The 18,720-nt window shown below is 54.3% G+C and overlaps 1 protein-coding gene across 12 annotated transcripts in view; it reads left to right on the top strand.

Moving 5' to 3' along the window:
- The window catches only part of Kcnt1 (potassium sodium-activated channel subfamily T member 1), a 60,575-nt gene that overhangs the window by 17,265 nt on the left and 24,590 nt on the right, over positions 1 to 18,720 (top strand). For 7 of the 12 annotated variants that reach the window (XM_087899876.1, XM_087899868.1, XM_087899867.1 and 4 more), the window contains exons 2-11: positions 5,132 to 5,173; positions 11,179 to 11,258; positions 11,836 to 11,935; positions 14,299 to 14,355; positions 14,714 to 14,762; positions 15,571 to 15,630; positions 15,826 to 15,900; positions 15,968 to 16,051; positions 16,632 to 16,726; positions 17,866 to 18,046. In XM_087899876.1, the coding sequence (XP_087756002.1) occupies positions 5,132 to 5,173; positions 11,179 to 11,258; positions 11,836 to 11,935; positions 14,299 to 14,355; positions 14,714 to 14,762; positions 15,571 to 15,630; positions 15,826 to 15,900; positions 15,968 to 16,051; positions 16,632 to 16,726; positions 17,866 to 18,046 (823 nt within the window). The remainder of the gene's footprint in view (positions 1 to 5,131; positions 5,174 to 11,178; positions 11,259 to 11,835; positions 11,936 to 14,298; positions 14,356 to 14,713; positions 14,763 to 15,570; positions 15,631 to 15,825; positions 15,901 to 15,967; positions 16,052 to 16,631; positions 16,727 to 17,865; positions 18,047 to 18,720) is intronic. The other 5 variants (XM_087899874.1, XM_087899872.1, XM_087899873.1 and 2 more) reach the window with 1 other exon arrangement.

Here is an 18,720-nt window from a genome sequence, read left to right as displayed (position 1 = left end):
TTTTAAGGATGAGCAAGAGCTGGCAGGGCTTTCTGGACAGAGGCATGGTGGAAATGCTGGGTAGGGTGGGGTGCCGGTGCTGGGTCAAGCCTGATGGGTTGGCAGTGGCTGGACCCAGCAGATGGCTGGACTAAGGTCATCAGAGCACCCCCCTTCTTCCCTTGCCTCCCCCATTTGTACCAGTTTCCTGCTTCTCACATGGGAAGGGTGATGCCACCCATTTGCCAGAAGCAGCTCTTGAGGGGCCTCCCACAGCTGATGGGAAACTCAGGGCAAGAGGATAGCCAGTGCTGCTATCCTTGGGGACCCCCTCTTGGCCTCTCCCTCCTCTTAGTGGACACTGTGGGCCAGTGATCCCGGAAGCTTCCTTCCCAGCCTATCAGGCCCCAGGAGAAGTAAGCTGTGGGTATGGAAATTCTGCCCAGGCTGCGTCTTAGTCCAGATTGTGACACTTCTGTGGCCACCTCTTTTCCCATTTGCACTTCTGCATGTAGGCCCTTGACTCTAGACCACAAGCTGAGCTGCTGGCCCCTTTGACAAGCATGGCCTTTCTCCCTGACTCTCAGGGTCCTTGTCAGCCTCCTTCTGCAGAGCAGAGAGAAGGGAACTGTCTACCCAGCTGGGCCCAGGTGGCGCCTGAGCCTTTAGCTGGCATCTGAACACCTGCTGTGACGAGCAGTTGGGAGCCAAAGCAGATCCCAGCTGAGGAGGATGGGGAAGACTGACTGACTGACACATTAGGAACCGGGGTTACTGAAGTTTCCAGGCAAGATCGTGGGCCGTGACTTGCACTTGCCCCTGTCCTATGTCTGGGCTGTTGTCCAGGAAGTTAGAGCCTGGTTGCCTCTCTACCACTGGGAAGGCAGCGGGGCAGAGAGAGGAGAAAAGTATCTTCATGGCCCCCATGCATGCCCACATAGTCCCTGAAGCTCTGCACTTTCTCATAGCAGGCCTGGTGCCCGTTCCTCTTCCTCGCCCAACCTGACCCTTCTTTCTCTGCCTCCCACTGAGGTTTAGAATGGTTAGGAAATGTGGGCTGTGGAAAGGGGGCTCTATTCCAAAGCTTTGGAACCCAGGAAGGGCTGGGTCATTAGTGAACCTCTCAATAGGTCAGGGGCTGGGACGCCTTCTACAACTCTGGGTTCACTTGACTTGAGTCTGCCATTGAGGCATTCCCACGTGTCCGCTATGTGGACGCCCCCTCACCCCATCTGCTTCCTCAGGGACCGGCTGAGGCAGTGAGAGGTGGAAGGAGGGTGCATGCCCAAGGAGAAGTAGCTGGGAGGCTAGGGGGTGAGGCAGAACCTCTGCACGGGCAGGTCAGAGGCCACCCCTGAGCTATGTCCACGGGGCTGGGACTGGAGGTCGACTGGAAGGGACAGAAGGCAGAGACATCCTAGAAAGTGTCCCTAGTGGCATATGCTGGGAATCTCTGAAGGCTCCGAGAGACATGTCACTGGTGTATTTTATAGCAGGTAGCAGGACCAAGAGAGCAGATGTCCTGGATGGCTGTGGTGGCTGTGTTGTGGGTAGAAGGCTACAAAAGGACGTAGGAGGTGAGCCCAGGGAACACAGTTTTGGCAACCTGGGTTTGTGGGGTCTCCACATTCCAGGAAGAGGAAGGGGTTTGAGATTCCTGCAGATGCTGCCGCGGGAAGGTTCAGGGCTAAGCATCGTCTATCCTTTGGCATCCCTGGGGTCTTAATGTGAAGGTGTAGAGGTGGGGAGAGCCGAAGGTGCTAGAATGGAGTTGGGGTAGGGCCTGATGGATGGTGCAGAGGCTTGGCTTGGCCAAGGCCGGTTTTCCAGCCCTGAGGCTCCAGAGAATATCCACTTGCTTTGCTGCATCCCCCCAGGGTCTACACTGGGGTCACCCCTTTGAGCCTATACCAGAGAGAAGCTCGCAGTTCCCTAAGGGCAGACACCAGGAGAAGGGACCTCCCATCAGAGCATGGCTTAGGAGTAGAGGCTGGGGCAAGGGTGCCAGGAATCCCCCTTCCCAGTGGTACCCCAGCCTGCTTCTGACTGGGTCAGTCTAGGACCAACTCTCTGCTTTACTTCTGAGCTGAGTCTGCCCCATACCTGTATACCCACCACAGCTTCCCTAAAGCCAAGGGTGCTGAGGACCAAGACCCCTACCTCATGGCTTTGTGACCCATCCCCCAAGACCTTCCAGGCCCTGGTCTTCAGCCTTCTTCCCAGCCAGCCCACGTCTACCTCAAACCTGCACTCTGAGATGCCGTCTTGGCGCCCCCTGACACCACCTGCTTCCTGACCATTCACTACCTCAGCAGGGACATGACTTCACACTCTGACTTCAAGTCTCTCAGCAGCCAGACTCCGGGTCCGCTCCATTCCCAGGCTCTATTCCTAGCCATCATAGGTCAGTGGCTCCCCCACCAAGCCCGAGGCCTTCGCACAGCAGTTTCTCAGGCTCAAACATCACCTTGATATTCTCCTGAGAAGTCCCAGCCTGTCGGCTCAGCTTCAGGGAGCCGAATCTCTCCCCATCCCCAGCTTCCTTCACCCTAGTATTCTTGGGCCCAGGAGGCAATCCCTTGGATCTTCCTTGCTGGGATATCCTTGTCCTCCATGTCCAGAAGCTCATAGGCCCCACAACCCTTCTGGATCATGGACCCTCCTCTGCCCCACCAAGTGACTCGACTGAATAGCCTTCATACAGCACCCCTAACCCTTTCTAGGCTCTCAAGTGCCTCACTCTCCACTCTGGCAGTTGGATACACCCCAACTTTACGTACTGCACCCCACTGCTCACCACAGATGGTACTCTATTGCTTCTGTGGTTACCGGTTTATTCCACTCTCTCCTCCTTCCCAGTATGTTTATCTGGACAGTGATTTATCCTCTTGGCATATACGTGGGTATAGGGCTCCAGTATGGGGTGCACTCCTTCCTGGTCCCTCTAACAGACACAGGTTTCCCTTTTTAAGTGTGTTGAGCTTGTGGAGGCTGTCACAGACTAGGGGGTGGAAACCATATAACTTGATTTTCTCGTGGTTTCGGGAGCTGAATGTGGGCAGCCTGCTCCAAGGCCCCTCCCACACTCTGGCCATCTTCCCCATGTAGTCACACAATTCTCCCTCTCTGTCCCTCTCTGTGACTTGAGTCTTGAACTCTTCCTACTGGTATACTAGCTAGTCTGTGTGGGGTCCACCATAAGACCCCATTTCAACTTAATGTCTGCAGTTTTTCCCTAATATAGTTACCTTACACCCTGATCTTACAGGAGTCATGGCTATAGCCTGTAAATCTGGAGGATACAATCCAGTGAAGAATAAGTGGGCTCCTTATTTGCTTGTAGGAACCTCCCTGACATGAAATTAATTATCTGAATACCCAAAAGCATCCCCTGAGATTCAGGGTTCATGGGGTGCAGTGAGAAGTGGACGCCCAAATACCCTGACCTCCCATCAGCCCAGAGGACCCCCAGAAAGGTGCCTAGCTGAGCTTGCCCCTTTAGGGTTCAAGTCGGGTATACCTATGTCTACCCAAAGGCTCCTGTGAGAGCCCCAGACTCTGAAGAGAGCAACAGGCTATGGGTACAGAAAGGAATCCCAATTGTAGTCATTTATTCTGTGTCCATGCTCCATAGGGCTGTCATGCTGATGAGGGAGGCTTAGTGGTACCTAGGTTACTAGTTGCAGGCATAGAAACCACCGTTTGGATGTTTCAGGTGAACCTTCCTTTATCCCCACCACTTCCTATCCTTCGAAGCACCCCTGATAGGTAGCTCAGATGACTGACCTCATATTCCCAGGCACCAGCCCTTGGCAGAGTGTGCATCAATCTATGATGCCCTGCTGCCTATACACAGGCCATTGTCCTTTAAGGGACAGATCTGAACCAGGTAACACGACAATGGGGATGTAGCCTCTCCAGAGTACAGTGGAGTCGCCTTGTCCCAGCCTCAGGCACCCTGTACATGCAGCACGGCTCAGGAGCCCAGATGGTGCCCATGCAGATGGGAGTTGGTCTGACCTAGGGAGCAGATCTGGATTATAAGCATCAGGCTTGGTCCTCTGTGCTAGGTGCCACATGATCCTATCCCCATCATAGCAAACCACAGCTCTGCCAGGTTCTTCAGACCCTTATCTTAGATCTTGGGGCAGAGATGGGGCCAGGAAGAGAATCTCAGCTACACAAACAGGCAGGGCATCTGGAAGCTCCCAGAAATCCCCAAACTTCACACCCAATTAAACCTGGACTCGCCTCAGCTGTACCGAGCTGTCCATCCATTGCCATACCAGTGGGGACCTTGACTCTGTCAAGCGTATGCCCATCCTATACCTTCTCCACCCAGGGACCAGGAGGGACCACATATTGGAATGTGGAAAAGGATCCTGGCCTCACAGATGTCCCAACACAGGTTATACAGGATGCTGCCTGAGGTTCGCAGTGATCTTCACTGAATCTTTGTTTTCTCATCTGGAAAACAGTTGCTTTGAAAACTGAGAGAGGCCCCAGTGAAGTCCTTGGTTGGAGGGGCTGGCCCAGGACAGCATGCAGTAAGCTCCCAACACAAGCTGGCACTCCAGAGATGCTGACCCCTTCTCCGTGGCAGGGAGTCTAGGGAAACTCAAGGCCAGGTTGTCCAGAGCTGACCAGGTAGAGGAGTGACCTCAATCACCCAAGAAACACCAGCTCCCGGTCCTGACCTGCTCAGCTACAAGAAACCAAGAGATAGGCCATCCAAGGTTTCCTGTGCCCAGCTGTGACCCTGTAGCAGGACTACTCAGTTGTCTTCAGTGTCCTCGGTGACAATGCCGCTGGAGGGGCCACTGCTGGACACGGGGTCACAAAGAGGCCAGAGACAGGCTTAACATGAATGAGAGAGAGGCCTATCTTCATCTCTTGGCTAAAAGATTGTCACTTGCTCTGGCCAGAGTACAGAGCCTGCATGTGCCAGCATCTAAGGACTCTGTTGCTTTCTCCAGTTCCGAGGGTAGGCCTGGCTTCTACCTGCCTTGCATGCTAGGCTGCCTGCCCTGACACTACCTGTCATGCCTGGAGCTTCTGGCATACCCCGTTGCTCTGGGATACTGCCTGAAGTCCTGATAGGGCCCTGGAGCCCCACCTACCGTCTGTGTTGATGTGCCCACTCTGTCTCCAGGCTTCATGTGGAGGATTTCAGCCTGGACTCTTCCCTCTCTCAGTAAGTGCTTCACAGGGGAGGGACTGTCTCGGGGACAGATGTGTCCTCATACCCCTGAGAATCAAGCCCCATTGAGAAGGCTACTCTTGCCCAGTACTAAGGGCCAACAACCAGGTAGAACCAACCATAACAGTGCTGGCCAGCACTTCCCAGGACCAGGTGCTTCTGGGAACTGGAGACATATGATTAATGATCCCCTTGGGAAGAGTCTGTAGAGAGGAAATGGGCTCCCCAGAGGTGGATGACTATCTTAGTTACTTGTCTATTGCTGTGATAAGACACCACAACCAAGGCAACTTATCAAAGAAAGAGTTGATTGGGGATTACAGTTTCAGAGGGTAGAATCCGTGACCGTCATGGTGGGGGAGCATGGCAGCGGGCAAGCAGGCAGGCATGGTGCTGGAGCAGTAGCTGAGAGCTTCCATCTGATCCATAAGCATGAAACACATAGAGCTAGCTGGAGAGGGTGAGCTTTTGAAGCCTCCTCCAACAAGGCCACGCCTCCTAATCCCACTCCTCCTCCCCAGGAGCCTTGGACCTGGCAATGGTGGGGAAGCAAGAACCTGTCTGTGGCTGCCCTAGGGCTGAGGCTGTGTCCATGTTGCCCCAAAGCCAGCACCAATCATGGTAGATGTCCTAAGCTCCTCAGAGAGCCCTGGGGTTCCAAGAAAACTCCCTTTGCAGGGGAGTTAGTTTGAGAAGCCAGTGCCCATTTTCCCAGGCCACATCGGATCCCTTCTCAGTTTCCCAGGTGGAGCCTGAAGACCCATACCACGCCAGCTCAACTCTACTGCCTGCCCCCAGGCTCTGTGAGGCTGAGGCCTGGAGTGTTGGAGGGGGCCTTCCTGGGGAGTTCGTCTATGTGGGATACTATGAGGGCTGTGAGTCCACCTGTCCTCCAAGAAGAATTCAGAGCCACAGAAGGGTGCCACAAATGGAGTTCTACTGAACTCTCCAGGAGATTATGAAGGCTTTGGGGTTGTGGGGGCATTGGATCTCTTCCCACTTGGCCGGCCCTCTGCAGATGCAAGGAGGAACAGGTTTGAGTTGCCCCTGGCAGCCTGTTCTGGGCCCTTTTTACTCACTCACCCAAGAAGTCAGTACCAAGGCTGTACTCTCTAGCTTCTCAGTAAGGTTGCTTCAGCTCGGACTCGTGGTTGAGCCAATACACGATCCAGAATCTGTGGGCATGGCTGGTACGTATGCAAACAGGCTCTGATTTTGCAGTGTGATGCATCTAACAATGTAGGCTGAGGTGGCTTTCTGGTTGCATTAACTTTGACCCCCACGCCAGCACCATGAGGTGCTAGTCCTGGCCCCCATACCCATTATCTCTCACTGTATCCTCTCTCTGGGCTCGTTCCCAAGGGACACTGCAGGACACGTCTTAACCTCACCTTTGCTAAAGCACTTACATCTTCTAGGTACTCAGTGATACTATCGGAGGAAGCTCCCATTATTGTTCCCATCCCCAGTAGGAAACTAAGCTAAAAGCAGGAGAGAGGCAGAGCCTGCATCTGTCCGACTTCCCAGTGGGCACTGGCTCTCAGTCCTTAGGTTCTGCCTGCTGGGCCAGCGCAGTTTCTATGACTCCCAGGAGCTTCCTACAGGCCCAAGAGTGCCTGTGAACAGGCTCTGTAAGAGGAGAAGGTCATTCACAAACCCCTTATGCTCCTGTAGGACTGTGCCCCGGGTCTTCATCTCTCCTTAGGGCAGATCACACATGCTGTCTTAAACACAGATTGGAGTGAAATGGATCGTCTTAATCCCTGCTTTGTGTGCTGCTAGAGGAAGTGAGTGGCCACAGTTTATCAAAAATTTAAAAGTAAAGGAGGACTCATTGATTTCTCTGGCACTGTAGAGCTCTGATTTCAAAGGAGCCAAGCAGGCCTTATGGCTCCTCCAGGAGAACACCTTCAGCCATAAGTGGGCACTGCCCACAAAACACCGGGGACCATGCCAATGGGTGTTGGCAGCCTAATGGGCAGCCCTTCTGGGAGGTAACTGTTCTGCTCATGGGTGTCATTAGTCAGGTCAGCTTTCTGGAGCTGGGGTGGGGGATGCCAGCAAGGGCTGGGTGTGACAGGTTCCTGAATGTTCCCTGAGCAACACAGTGGCCATGGTGGCTTCTTTCATAGGTGACTGAGTTTTCTGGTCTCAAGATGCTCCTGGGAAGATGACAAGGACAGGAGCCTGGAGAGTGGAGTTGGAAGTGGTTATGGGCATGGGGTGGAGGACTGGGTACTCAGGAGACCTGTGGGGCAGTGTGCAGGCACAGTTGGGAAGCAGCGGGGGATGTCCAACTGGAATGTCCCATGAGAATGTCTAGTGAGATGGGGCAGCAGGGTGCAGGGACAGAGGGAAGGTCAGGGTTCTGTCCGTTCTTCCAGGGACAATGGGGACCCTAGGAGGACTCCAAGCCTGTGATAGGGGCTCTAGCTACAAGAAGAGCACACAAGTGCTTCCCCAGTGAATCCTGGGACATCTGTGTCTAATGGGGTAGGAGAGGAGGCATGGGAGGCTCTGCAATGGATAATTCTACCCAAGGGGAGTGTGTTAGTCCATAGACTGCTGAGTAACAGAGAGGGAGCTTATGCAGCTCAGGTTAGCCCAATGCCAAGGGCCACATCTGGTAATAATCATTTTGCAGACAGAGATCAGAGGTGGTCTCAGGCATCCCACATGGCAGGAGCTGGAGCACACCTGTCTCTTAAGTTACCCTTTGCCTAGAAAGCCACCAGGACTGACTGTGGGTTCTTCCCTAGAGATCTTACCTAATCCTAACCCCTCAACACACACACACACACACACACACACACACACACACAGCTGTATTTAGTTCCTATCTTCTTCTTGCCTCTTAGCGATGAAGCTCTTAACATGTGACACCTTATAGACACTCCCTCCTGTCTATACTGACACAGAATCGCAACGGGCAGTGAGTAGCCAGCCCGGCTACTGGGGCATACCCACGGCAGGTGGAATTTAGTGCTCTCATCTGGCAGGTTGCAGAAACCTCCTGTCACCATCCCTGAGGCCCCAACATTTAGGGGTGGCACGGGAATGGAGTCAAAGATAGGGGAGGGGAACCACAGTGGATCAGAAAGGCTGTGGTCTGTGCTGTATGGGAGATGAAGAGAGACTGCCACCTTGTTACCTTAGCAAAGGTCCTGGTCACCTGCTGAGGGTCCTATTGGAGCGGGACGGGAGCTGAGCAAGTGGGGAGACTCTTCCTTGAGTCCTTTATTGTAGAGGAGGTGGGTGGAGAGGAGAGCGATTCTAGAACTTCATACATGCGTTTAGGATACAGGTGGTCCTTCAAGCCATCCGATGACTTCCCTGCTCCCACCCCTGTGCAGCCTGTCTCCCTAGCCTCAGGCCCCTTCAGAGAGAAAGGTGCACAGCTGGCTCTTCAGTCAGTCATGTACAGTATCCTCTCCTGCCTGGAGCTCCTAGAGCCCTAGAAAGACCCTGTGCTTCCATGCAGTGTGTACAGCAGGGTGCTGTGGGGATACAACGGTGGTACGCTGGATAACATGGGATGCAGAGGTGTACTGTAGCATAGTGGGTGTGCTAAACAGTGTGGCGCATGGAACTTGCTGGTGTGCAGTGTCGTGTGTGCGGCATAGCGGGTGATGTGTGCTGGGACAGCAGAATGTACTGAGGTGCAGTGAGGATGCTGGGTAAAGTGGAGTTTAGACGTATAGAGGGAGGGGCTAGAGCACACCAACCATTAGCACGGGGCTGGCCCCTCCCTGCCTACAGGAAGCTTGGCTTGCTGTGCAGTCCAGGGTGGACCCAGTCTTTGCACAGCACCAAACCCCAGGAGCGCCTTGGTTCTGGTGAGGTGAGCAGGCCCTTGGGCCCTCAAGCAACCCTGTGACCTGCAGAGCCACTGTGACCCAGGCCACGGGCAGGTCACATGGCAAAGCGGCTGTGCATACAGCGGTCTGAACTCAGTAGGCTTCAGGGAGTGATTCGATTTTAAAAAATATTTTTATTACCCTTGTTTATTTATTTGGTGTATGCTTTTTTGGGGGCATGCATGTACCACAGCATGCATGTGAAATATTAGTTGAAGATGTGTTACATTCGTTCATGCTGTGGAGTGTTTGTTTAATGATGCAAAGATATGTTGCACATTCTTCTATGTTGCATTTGCTGAACTCTGTGAAGCTGTGCTATTTTGCCTGCCTGCAGCACCTGATTGCTCTAATAAAGAGCTGAACGGCCAGTAGCCAGGCAGGAGAGGGAAATAGGTGGGGCTGCCAGGCGGAGAGAATACACAGAAGGAAAAGAACGTAAGAGGGGGAGCAAAGAGGAGCAAGAGGAGGAAGCAAGGGGCCAGCCACCCAGCTACACAGCCAGACACGGAATAAGAAGGAAAGAAAAGATATACAGAAATAGAAAAAAAAAGGCCCAGAGGCAAAAAGTTTGATGAGATAATTTAAGAAAAGCTGGCTAAAAATAAGCCAAGCTAAGGCCGGGCATTTATAAGTAATAATAAGACTCCGTATATTTATTTGGGAACTGGGTGGAACAAAGAGAAAGAAAGAAAGAAAGAAAAGAGAACTACAGCTGAGAGATAACTTACCGTAGTCAGTTTTCTCCTTCTACCATGTGGAACCCGGGATCCAGTTCAGGTCGTTGGGCTTGGTGACAAGTGCTGTCACCCACGAAGCCATCTCACCGACCTGATAGTGACCATCGAAAACACTCTGGGTGCTACTGGAATAGCCATCCCCAGCCAGGCACTGACATCAAACTCTCCAACTGTCTTGCCGAGCCAGTACCTGTTCAAAGGAAAATGATGTTCCGGATCCGCCCCCCTGGGCTCGGTGCCGCCTTCCCCAGCGGGGGCGGGGGGGGGGGGGGGCGGGGGCGGGGTAGAAACAGGGATCCAAGCTGTTGTTTGTCTCCTTTGCTGACTTCTCTATGCCCTACACGACCCTTGCAGGCAGCAAGACATGCTGTCCCTCTGCCCTTCTGCCTCGTGATCCCACCCTGCGCTATGGTCCCTGGTGCTGTGTCCTACCTCATTCCTTCCTGGGGGAGCTTCTGTCTGTTGGGGAGATGCTGAGGTCGTTCTGATAGAAGCCACGTGTCCAGGGAGCCCCGTGTCCATCACGGCGAGCCATGGACCATTCAAGGGCACACGAGAGGGAAAATGCTGCATGCTGACCACACCTGCTACAGGAGTCCAAGCTGATGCAAGCTCCAGACTCAGACTTGCGTCATCCTTCCCCTGTCGGCACTGGCGTTTTCATCTCCTACTCCTGAAGGGGATGGGCAGGGCATAGGATTATGTCTGCAGCTTGGGGATTGAGAACAGCGGCTTTGTCTTCCCTTCGCCACAGAGTGATTCTCAGTGAACAAGTGGCTCTTCCTGGGTGTGGCAATGGGGCATAAGCGAGTAGCCAGGTGCTCACTCTCTATTTACCCTGGGTGATCTTAGGACTTCAGAGAATGTAAGTGTGGCCACGCCTCAGAGACTGGCCTCTGTGTGCAGTGCCATGGGAGGGGGAAGATGGAGGTCAGAAAGCTGATGGCCAGGCTCACAGGATGACTACTTCTTGCTGGCCCTTCTGACCATCCCTGAGATTATAATGGTTGGTCTCAGAATACAAACTCTGGAGGCCACCAGAAGAAATGACTGTCAACTCCTGAACATTTTACTAAGAAGATTTGAATACCCAGTGCCCAAAGCTCCATGGGTGCTGTGGCCCTGATCTCCTCGGGGCCTGGAGAGCTCTGGATGCTGAGCAGATGGTACCCAGTGGCTGCAGGTGTAGCAAGGGGAGGTTGTGGGAGGATGAATGGCTGCTTCACACCACAGACCTTCAGGGTCCAAAGTAGGGACATTTGTCTCTCCCAAGTTCCTCTCTGCTCCTGTGGTTTGAAAGAACTCAGCTGGGCTTGGGACTCTGGCTCTGGCTTGAGGCTCCAGCCCCTGCCTTGGGCCTGAACCCCCTGACCCTAAGCCTCAGCTTCCTCTCCTCCCTCAGGGTCCAGGTGGAATTCTATGTCAATGAGAACACCTGCAAAGAGAGGCTCAAGCTGTTCTTCATCAAAAACCAAAGATCCAGTGAGTCAGGGGCCTGGGGGAGGGGGATGGGCAGGTTGGGAGCCTGAGAAAATGTGCCATCTGCATAGGCATAGGGCAGAGGTCAACTTGACTTCCCGTTTTCTGACCTGTGAAGACATGACCTCCCCCATACTGGACACTGGGTTGAACTGGGCTAGGCTGTCCCCAGGAGCCAGCTGGGGCCATCTCCCGTGTCACCCAACCCACACCCTGGGAATCCCCACCTCCACACTTCCCCGACTCCTTCCCAGCTTGAAGCTTGGCCACTCTGGACCTACCTGAGATGCAAGACGGGGCTTGGAAGTTAGGCTGTGGCGCCAAGTGTCTAAATCTGTTCCCACGAGGGAAGCACCCTCAGGAAATCCCCTGCACCCCAAGCCTCTGCACCGAGCCTCAGTGACCAGAGGAGTCTGCCTGGGGAAGGGGTACCGACGCATCTGTCCTCTGCATCCGGAATACAAGTGCAAGAGATGGAAGTTCATGCAGGGCCCCTCAGGAGAGAGCTGTTGAGAGACCCCAGCAGAGCAGGTAGGCCTGCTCCTTGCAGCTCCTAACCCTAGTGTCACCCTCTCCACAGGCCTGAGGATCCGGCTGTTCAACTTCTCCCTCAAGCTCCTCACCTGCCTGCTGTACATCGTCCGTGTCCTGCTCGACAACCCAGACCAGGGCATCGGATGGTGGGTGACCTGGCGGGGCTGGGGTCCTCAGACTGAGCCTTTCCAATGATCCTCACTGGTATTATGGGCGTTCGTGTGGAAGACCTGTGACCAACACTCCACCAGACTTCTAGGGAGCCCTGTCCCCAGAGCTTTGGAAGTCTTATTCCCCTAGTGTGACCCCAGCATAGAGCCATGCCCAGACACCACTCAGTCAGGCCTAGAATGATGGCGGGGCCCCCAGTGTGGAGCTGTGCACGCAGTCACAGTGTGTGTTCTAACCACCTTGAGGAAGAGGTCTCTGCTGTCAAGTGGGCTTAGAGGACCCAGCAGACGAAGCTGAGGATTCTTCCTCTGGTGTCTTCTCGGTAATCCTCCCACTGCCTGGCTGCTTTGAGACGTCAGTGCTGTTTCCCAGCCCAGATCCTTGCAGGGTGTCATTGTCTTCCCTGAGAGCTGCCGGTCTCTCAGTGCCTGGGAAGGCCTTGGCATGCGTCTGGTTCATCTCTGGACTGGCCCAGAAGCCCTCAGTGCCAGGATTGTCTTGAAGTGTGCCCCGCGGGGTTCGGAAGCTGGGCCCTGGGCCACGGGCGTGCTTGTCACTCCTACCTCCTACTCTGCCCCCTTTTATCCTCTCAATTCTATTCTGGGGTGACACTCTTCCCCCAGGTCTGAGTTCCTGCATCTGTCACTTCCTGGTTTCCCACAGCCCTCGGAGGATGCTGTACTTGGCCCTTCACTTTGTTAGTGACTTTGGATGAGACGATTTCTTTTGAACTTTGTTGGCCTCTGACTAGCATGCCAGTGGGTTTGACAAGTGGGCTCAGATGCCACAGGACTCCTTAGTCAGAGCCGGGAGTTTGAGGGCCACTGCTGGGCCAAACATGAACCCTGCCAACACTGACTTACTTCTTGGGCTATACAGAGCAGGCTCTTCCTGAACTGCTGAGGTCCTGTAAATCTCTAGGCAGGAGACCAGCCCCTGGAGCCTGTGTGCGAAGTTGTACTGAATTCCTTATTCTCATCCGTTGCCCACTTTCAGGAAAACTAGAATTCCCAGCTCAGAAACCCTCACGTGCTGTTGAGAACAAACCTTTTATCACTACACAGGTCAGAGGAAGGAAGATCCCTCCGTGGCTGTTTGAGGGAAAATAGAGGCTATAGCTGACTCAAAACACTCTCTTCTGGGTCTATTACACCTTTTCCAAGCCCCCAAGGCTTCAGGACTTCCGCTTCCACCTCCCTAGAGGACCCAAGTCTGTTGAATTCATCACCATCACTAGCAGGGATAATGGGCTGTGGGGTGGGTAGATGATGAATATTTGGGTGATGGACAGATGGGTGAATGGTGCATAGCTGTACACCAGATGGGTAGATGGATGGATGGATGCTTGGGTAGTTGAATAGATGGGGGCGAGATGCTGAGTAGATGTTAGAGAAGAGGGTGCATAAGGAGATAGATTCAGGAATTACAGATCAGGTGATGATGGATGCATGGACCAAGGATGAGATTATACCTAGGTAGTCATATGGATGAATGTCGATGAGAGATGAATGGATGGATGTTGGATAGAATGATGAGCACAGGTAAATGGATGCATGGGTCATAGATCAGATGATGATGGATAATAGATAGGTGATGCACAGACCGTAGATGAGGCAAAGGATGGATAGGTGAGTGATTGCTGATGAAGGATAAGTAGATGGATGTTGGGTAAGAGGCTGAGAGAAAGGCTCAGAGACTTCTGTGGGTACTGAGTGCAACAACCCCAATAAAGCTCAGATGAGGTGAGGACAGGGTAGAAGTGGCCCCTTTCTGGGTTCTGTGAGCAGTGAGGTCCCTGTGGTAGCTGACCCTGGTGCTAGTTATGGCCTGGAGCAGAGCTAGAATGCTGGCTGTACCCTGCTACCTCTCATCAGATGTTTCCAAGGTGCTTGGATATGCTTCAAGTGGTTTGGGAGATGAAGGTCGTTTATTCATCGCTTTCTGACTCTCAAAAACTATCCAGGCTGGTTCAGGCAGCTCCGACCTCCAGCGGGCATCCGTGTCACACTGGGCCATCTGTGGTTGTACAGGAGCTTGTCACTGGCTCAGGCTGAGTCTTCACTTTCTCCTGAGCAGCAGCTCACTGCAGGGCCCAGACCTCTAGACAGGGACGTGTTCTCTATGCTTCTTGTTTCAAGAGCCTCCTCACGCGGTCAGGGCAGACCAGGGAGGTCCCGCACATGCTAGAGCATCAGCTCCAGTCGGGGCATTCGGTGGGCCCTGAGTGAGCAAGTGGGTGCCCTTCCCATTTTTCCTGAGCCCATAGCAGCTCTGGAAAGGACCCTTGGCATTGGTCCTGGAGGTCTGGGACTGGGCCAGTGCTTCTGTCTCTTCACAGCTGGGGCTGCACGAAGTATAACTACACTTTCAATGGCTCATCCTCCGAGTTCCACTGGTGAGTTTGCTCCTGGCTCCCATTTATCAGGGCCATACTGGGCCAGGCCAGGAACGGGGTTGTCAGGTGTGGTCTGTGGGAGTTTAACTGTCTGGCTTTAGTGGAGCCAATGCCCACCTGAGGTCCATTAAAGTCCCTGGGATACGTTCAGCTGCACCCTTGCACCCTGGATGAATCAGCACCGAGGATCTTCCCCATCAGAGAGGAGGAATTTTGAATGAAGCACATGTTCCTCCACTCACCCTCCGCATCTGGCTAGTGGACCCTCACTACCTTGGGAATATTCTTCTGGAGCCTGAACAGGAAGTGCCCTGACAGCTGTCACCCTGTCAGGGCCTCACTTCCCTTTTTTCCGTAGGGCTCCCATTCTGTGGGTGGAGAGGAAGATGACTTTGTGGGTGATTCAGGTGAGTCCCAGTCTACCCCTCCTCCCTGCACAATGGAGGTTGCTTGTGTGGACTCAGGAAGGAGAGGGCTTGGGTTAAGTAAGAGAACATAAGTCCTATCAGCAAGTAAGGGCCTCGGGCTCACCCATGAAGCAAGGGACTTAGGCCCAGTAAGGCCTGACAACTCTTACTGTAGTTTTCCTGGATCACTGAGGGCATACTTTCCCCCTTCATTTCTTTCCTGATTAGAACCTCTCCGCCCTGCTGACCCACCCTATCCTTAGTGTCTTCCTGGGAAGTAGGTAGGGGTCAGAAACTCAGGCCAGCTTCTGAGGGAGTCTTCCCCAACTATGTGCCAGAGGCCTAGGTCCCTAGCCTGGAGGATCCCATAGGACTCACAGATGCCTGTAGTGGAGGCTCCATCCCTACCCAGGGCCCAATGAGTACTGCCAACCGAGCCTCATGCCCTCTCTGCCACCTCTACCTCCTAGGGTGGCTTTAGTGATGCTCTTCAGGTTTCTACCACCCCCCTACTTCATTGGCCCTGATTGTCCACAGGGTGCCCCAGCAGGGCAGGAATGGAGTGAGTCTGGGGTCTGGGCTGCCTTCTACCGATCCTAAGGCCTAGAGTAGCTGCCTACAAGTCTTTCCAATCAAGACCATCTTTCTTCAGCAGCAAGGGTACAGGCAGTCCTGTGTATACACACACACACACACACACACACACACACACACGCTCACACGCTCACACGCTCACACATACAAGCACCCAGCTTTGTCAGGCCCTGTTCCCAGATCTGCTCCGAGTCTCTTTCCTTTCTTCACGCAGGTCATTGTGGCCACAATAAGCTTCTTAGAGACCATGCTCCTCATTTACCTCAGCTACAAAGTGAGTGGCTCCCTGTATCTACCCCGCCCTGGTTTCCCACCAAGCCCTTTCTCTACAGCCCCTCCCTTAGCACCTATGATCTAACTCGGGGACTGCCCACTCCCAACCCTTACCTCTACCTACCTTCCAAGCTCCCAGTTCCCTTCCCTGCCCCTGACCGACCCTTGCTGGCTCTGAAATACCTCTGGCCCCCAGGGCAACATCTGGGAGCAGGTCTTCCACGTTCCTTTCATCCTGGAGATGATCAACACTCTGCCCTTCATCATCACGGTGGGTGAGCCCCAGCCCCAAGCTCGGCTACCCATGCCCCACCTGACCTCTCCCCCACACACCACAGGTCTTCTGGCCACCTCTTCGGAACCTGTTCATCCCCGTGTTTCTCAACTGCTGGCTGGCCAAGCACGCGCTGGAGAACATGATCGTAAGTGAGCACTGGCCCCTGCAGGCTCCTAGAGAACAGTTTCCCCACCTGCTGGCGGGACCAGGCCGTGGCCAGGAGATGCCTGCCACGTGACACATTCCAGTCCAGTGTGAGCTTCCTCTTTCCCTGAAGACAGCTTTCCCAGGGCTGAAGAGAAGGTAGGACAGAGTGTGCAGATGTGAGTAAGCACAACCAGATTCAGGCTGCAAAATCAGGACTGGAAGAATGCAGGCTCCGACTATCCCTATGGCCAGCCTCTGCTGGAATACACCCGTCTCCTGGAAAGAAAAGCCAGGATGACAGCTGTCTCCCGGGTGGCCTGGACCTTCCTGGCCAGATCCCTTGACTCAGCTCTGTCCCACTTGCACAGTGATGTAAGAGTCTTGAAGCCAAAGATGCTCACACCTATCTGCCCTCTGGCACATTTTGCTCATCCTGAGACCAAGCTGAGGTCCGTGTGACCAACACAGGGCAATGTTGCCCCTAGCCCTCCCCTGGGAAGGAACTATAACCAGGTCTCTGCTTATTATGTGTGGGGGCGCCTATGGTTCCTGCCTTCTGATGGCTGCATTCTCTGCAGAATGACTTCCACCGTGCCATCCTGCGCACACAGTCAGCCATGTTCAACCAGGTGCTCATCCTCTTCTGTACCCTGCTGTGTCTCGTCTTCACGGGGTGAGTGCCCTACACACCACATGGTCGCATCAGGTAGCCGTGGCTAGCCCACTCCGCTGGAAGACCGCAAGCCTAGAAGACAGATCAGGGGCGGTGACAGAAGGGTCACAAAGATCACTGTAGAACTTAGCTCCAGATTCTCATGTCCGGAAATCAGGGACACAGTGGTACAACATCAGACCTGCAGGTGCCTGCCCAACTGGCTAGGTTTGCAATTCAGAAGGGAACTGGCCCCTGGGCTGAGCGTGGGCCCTTTGGTTTGATGTCCATCTGAGAACGGAGTCTAGAAGCAGCCAGGGTCTCTTGGAGGGTCACTTAGAGTGGGGAGCTTCTGGTCACATGGGCAGACCTTCCAACCTCCTGCATCTGCCTGTGGAGTGGCCCTGTTCCATGTCCTCAAGAGGTTCAGTCACCCCTGCTATCCCTCAGGCAAGGATGAGTTGGCTAGGAGTGGCCTCAGGTCCTGGAGGACAGGTTGGCGGGACTTGGGGCAGCCCCACACCGTCCCTGCTACAGCCGTACTCCTTTGCGGCTAAAGTGCACCCCCTCACCATGGCAACCCCACCACCCTACTACTGACTGACATCACCTGTGGGTGCTGGGCATCCAGACCTAGCTCTACAACCTCACTCACTCAGTATCCCAGTGATCAGGAGTGTGTCACTTAGGTCCTAGGTGATACGGTCCCCAGGACTGGTAGAGCCTTACCCCTCTGGAAGGTGGGGAGGTGGGAAGGCCCTGTCTCCACGTTCACAGCAGCCAACTCAGGCATCCCCACTCCACATTGTAGCCTTGTCTCTTATCATTCAGCTCTTCCCATCCGTGGCTGCAACCCCTGCCCTTCCTGCTGCACCCTCCCCCACTGCTGCAGCCCCTGCCCTTCCTGCTGCACCCTCCCCCACTGCTGCAGTCCCTGCCCTTCCTGCTACAGCCTCCCCCTGCTGCAGTTCCTGCTCCCCCTGCTTCTGCCCCCCCACTGCTGCAGCCCCTGCCCTCCCTGCTGCAGCCTCCCCCTGCTGCACTTCCTGCTCCCCCTGCTGCAGCCTCCCCCATGCTGCAGCCCCTCCCCTCATTGCTGCAGCCTCCCCCACTGAAGCCCCTCCCTGCCACTGCTGCAGCCCTGTTCTCCGTATTTCTAGGACCTGTGGGATCCAGCACCTGGAGCGGGCAGGTGGGAACTTGAACCTGCTGACTTCCTTCTACTTCTGCATCGTCACTTTTTCAACTGTGGGCTTTGGTGATGTGACACCCAAGATCTGGCCATCCCAGCTGCTGGTGGTCATCCTGATCTGTGTGACCCTCGTGGTACTCCCACTGCAGGTGAGTCTCCATACTCAACACAGGGACGACCAGGAGTCATTCCATGAGGAATGGTATAAAGACAGGAGGGATCTGTGGGGTCGTGCACACATTGGAAGGGCATTCCCAAGAGAGACCAGAGAGAAGGCGTTCCCGGTCCTATGGAGGGTCACTGCAGAGCTTCTCCCTTGACTCGAGTGAACAGTGAATTGTTGTTCTGCCCAAGAGCAATCATGGAAGACAGACTCTTCCTTCCAGAGGGTCTGAGGTGCCCACGTGACCCCAAGAACCTATGCAGAGAGGGACTGTAGGGGTGAAGTTCACCCTCTTTCCCAACCACAGCTAAGCAACTTTTAGGGCTACAAGGGCAACTGGAAGTGCCATTGCTGACCCTGAGCTCTGCTTGGGCCAGTCCCACCTCTGGCCTTGCAGCCCTGAGCCCCAAGCCCAGCAGACACCCCCTTACTTCTCCTGGCCCCTGTCCTGAGTATGCTGCCCTGAGAGTCTACAGTGTGCTAATCCTGTCCCTGTCACCCATCACTGTCCTTCCAGGCATCTCTCCCCGACCTGTTAGCTTTTCTGTGTCTAGAAGCCGGTCCGGGAGCATTCCGCTTCTAGCTGCTGGCTGGCGGCCTCAAGCATTCCGCTTGTAGCTGCTAGTCTGTGAACTCATTCCTTGCCTTCTTTAAGGGTCC

Source organism: Myodes glareolus, chromosome 21 (assembly GCF_982192425.1).
Source record: "Myodes glareolus chromosome 21, mMyoGla1.1, whole genome shotgun sequence".
Taxonomy (NCBI): domain Eukaryota; kingdom Metazoa; phylum Chordata; class Mammalia; order Rodentia; family Cricetidae; genus Myodes; species Myodes glareolus.
This window is presented reverse-complemented; position numbering and strand designations above follow the sequence as displayed.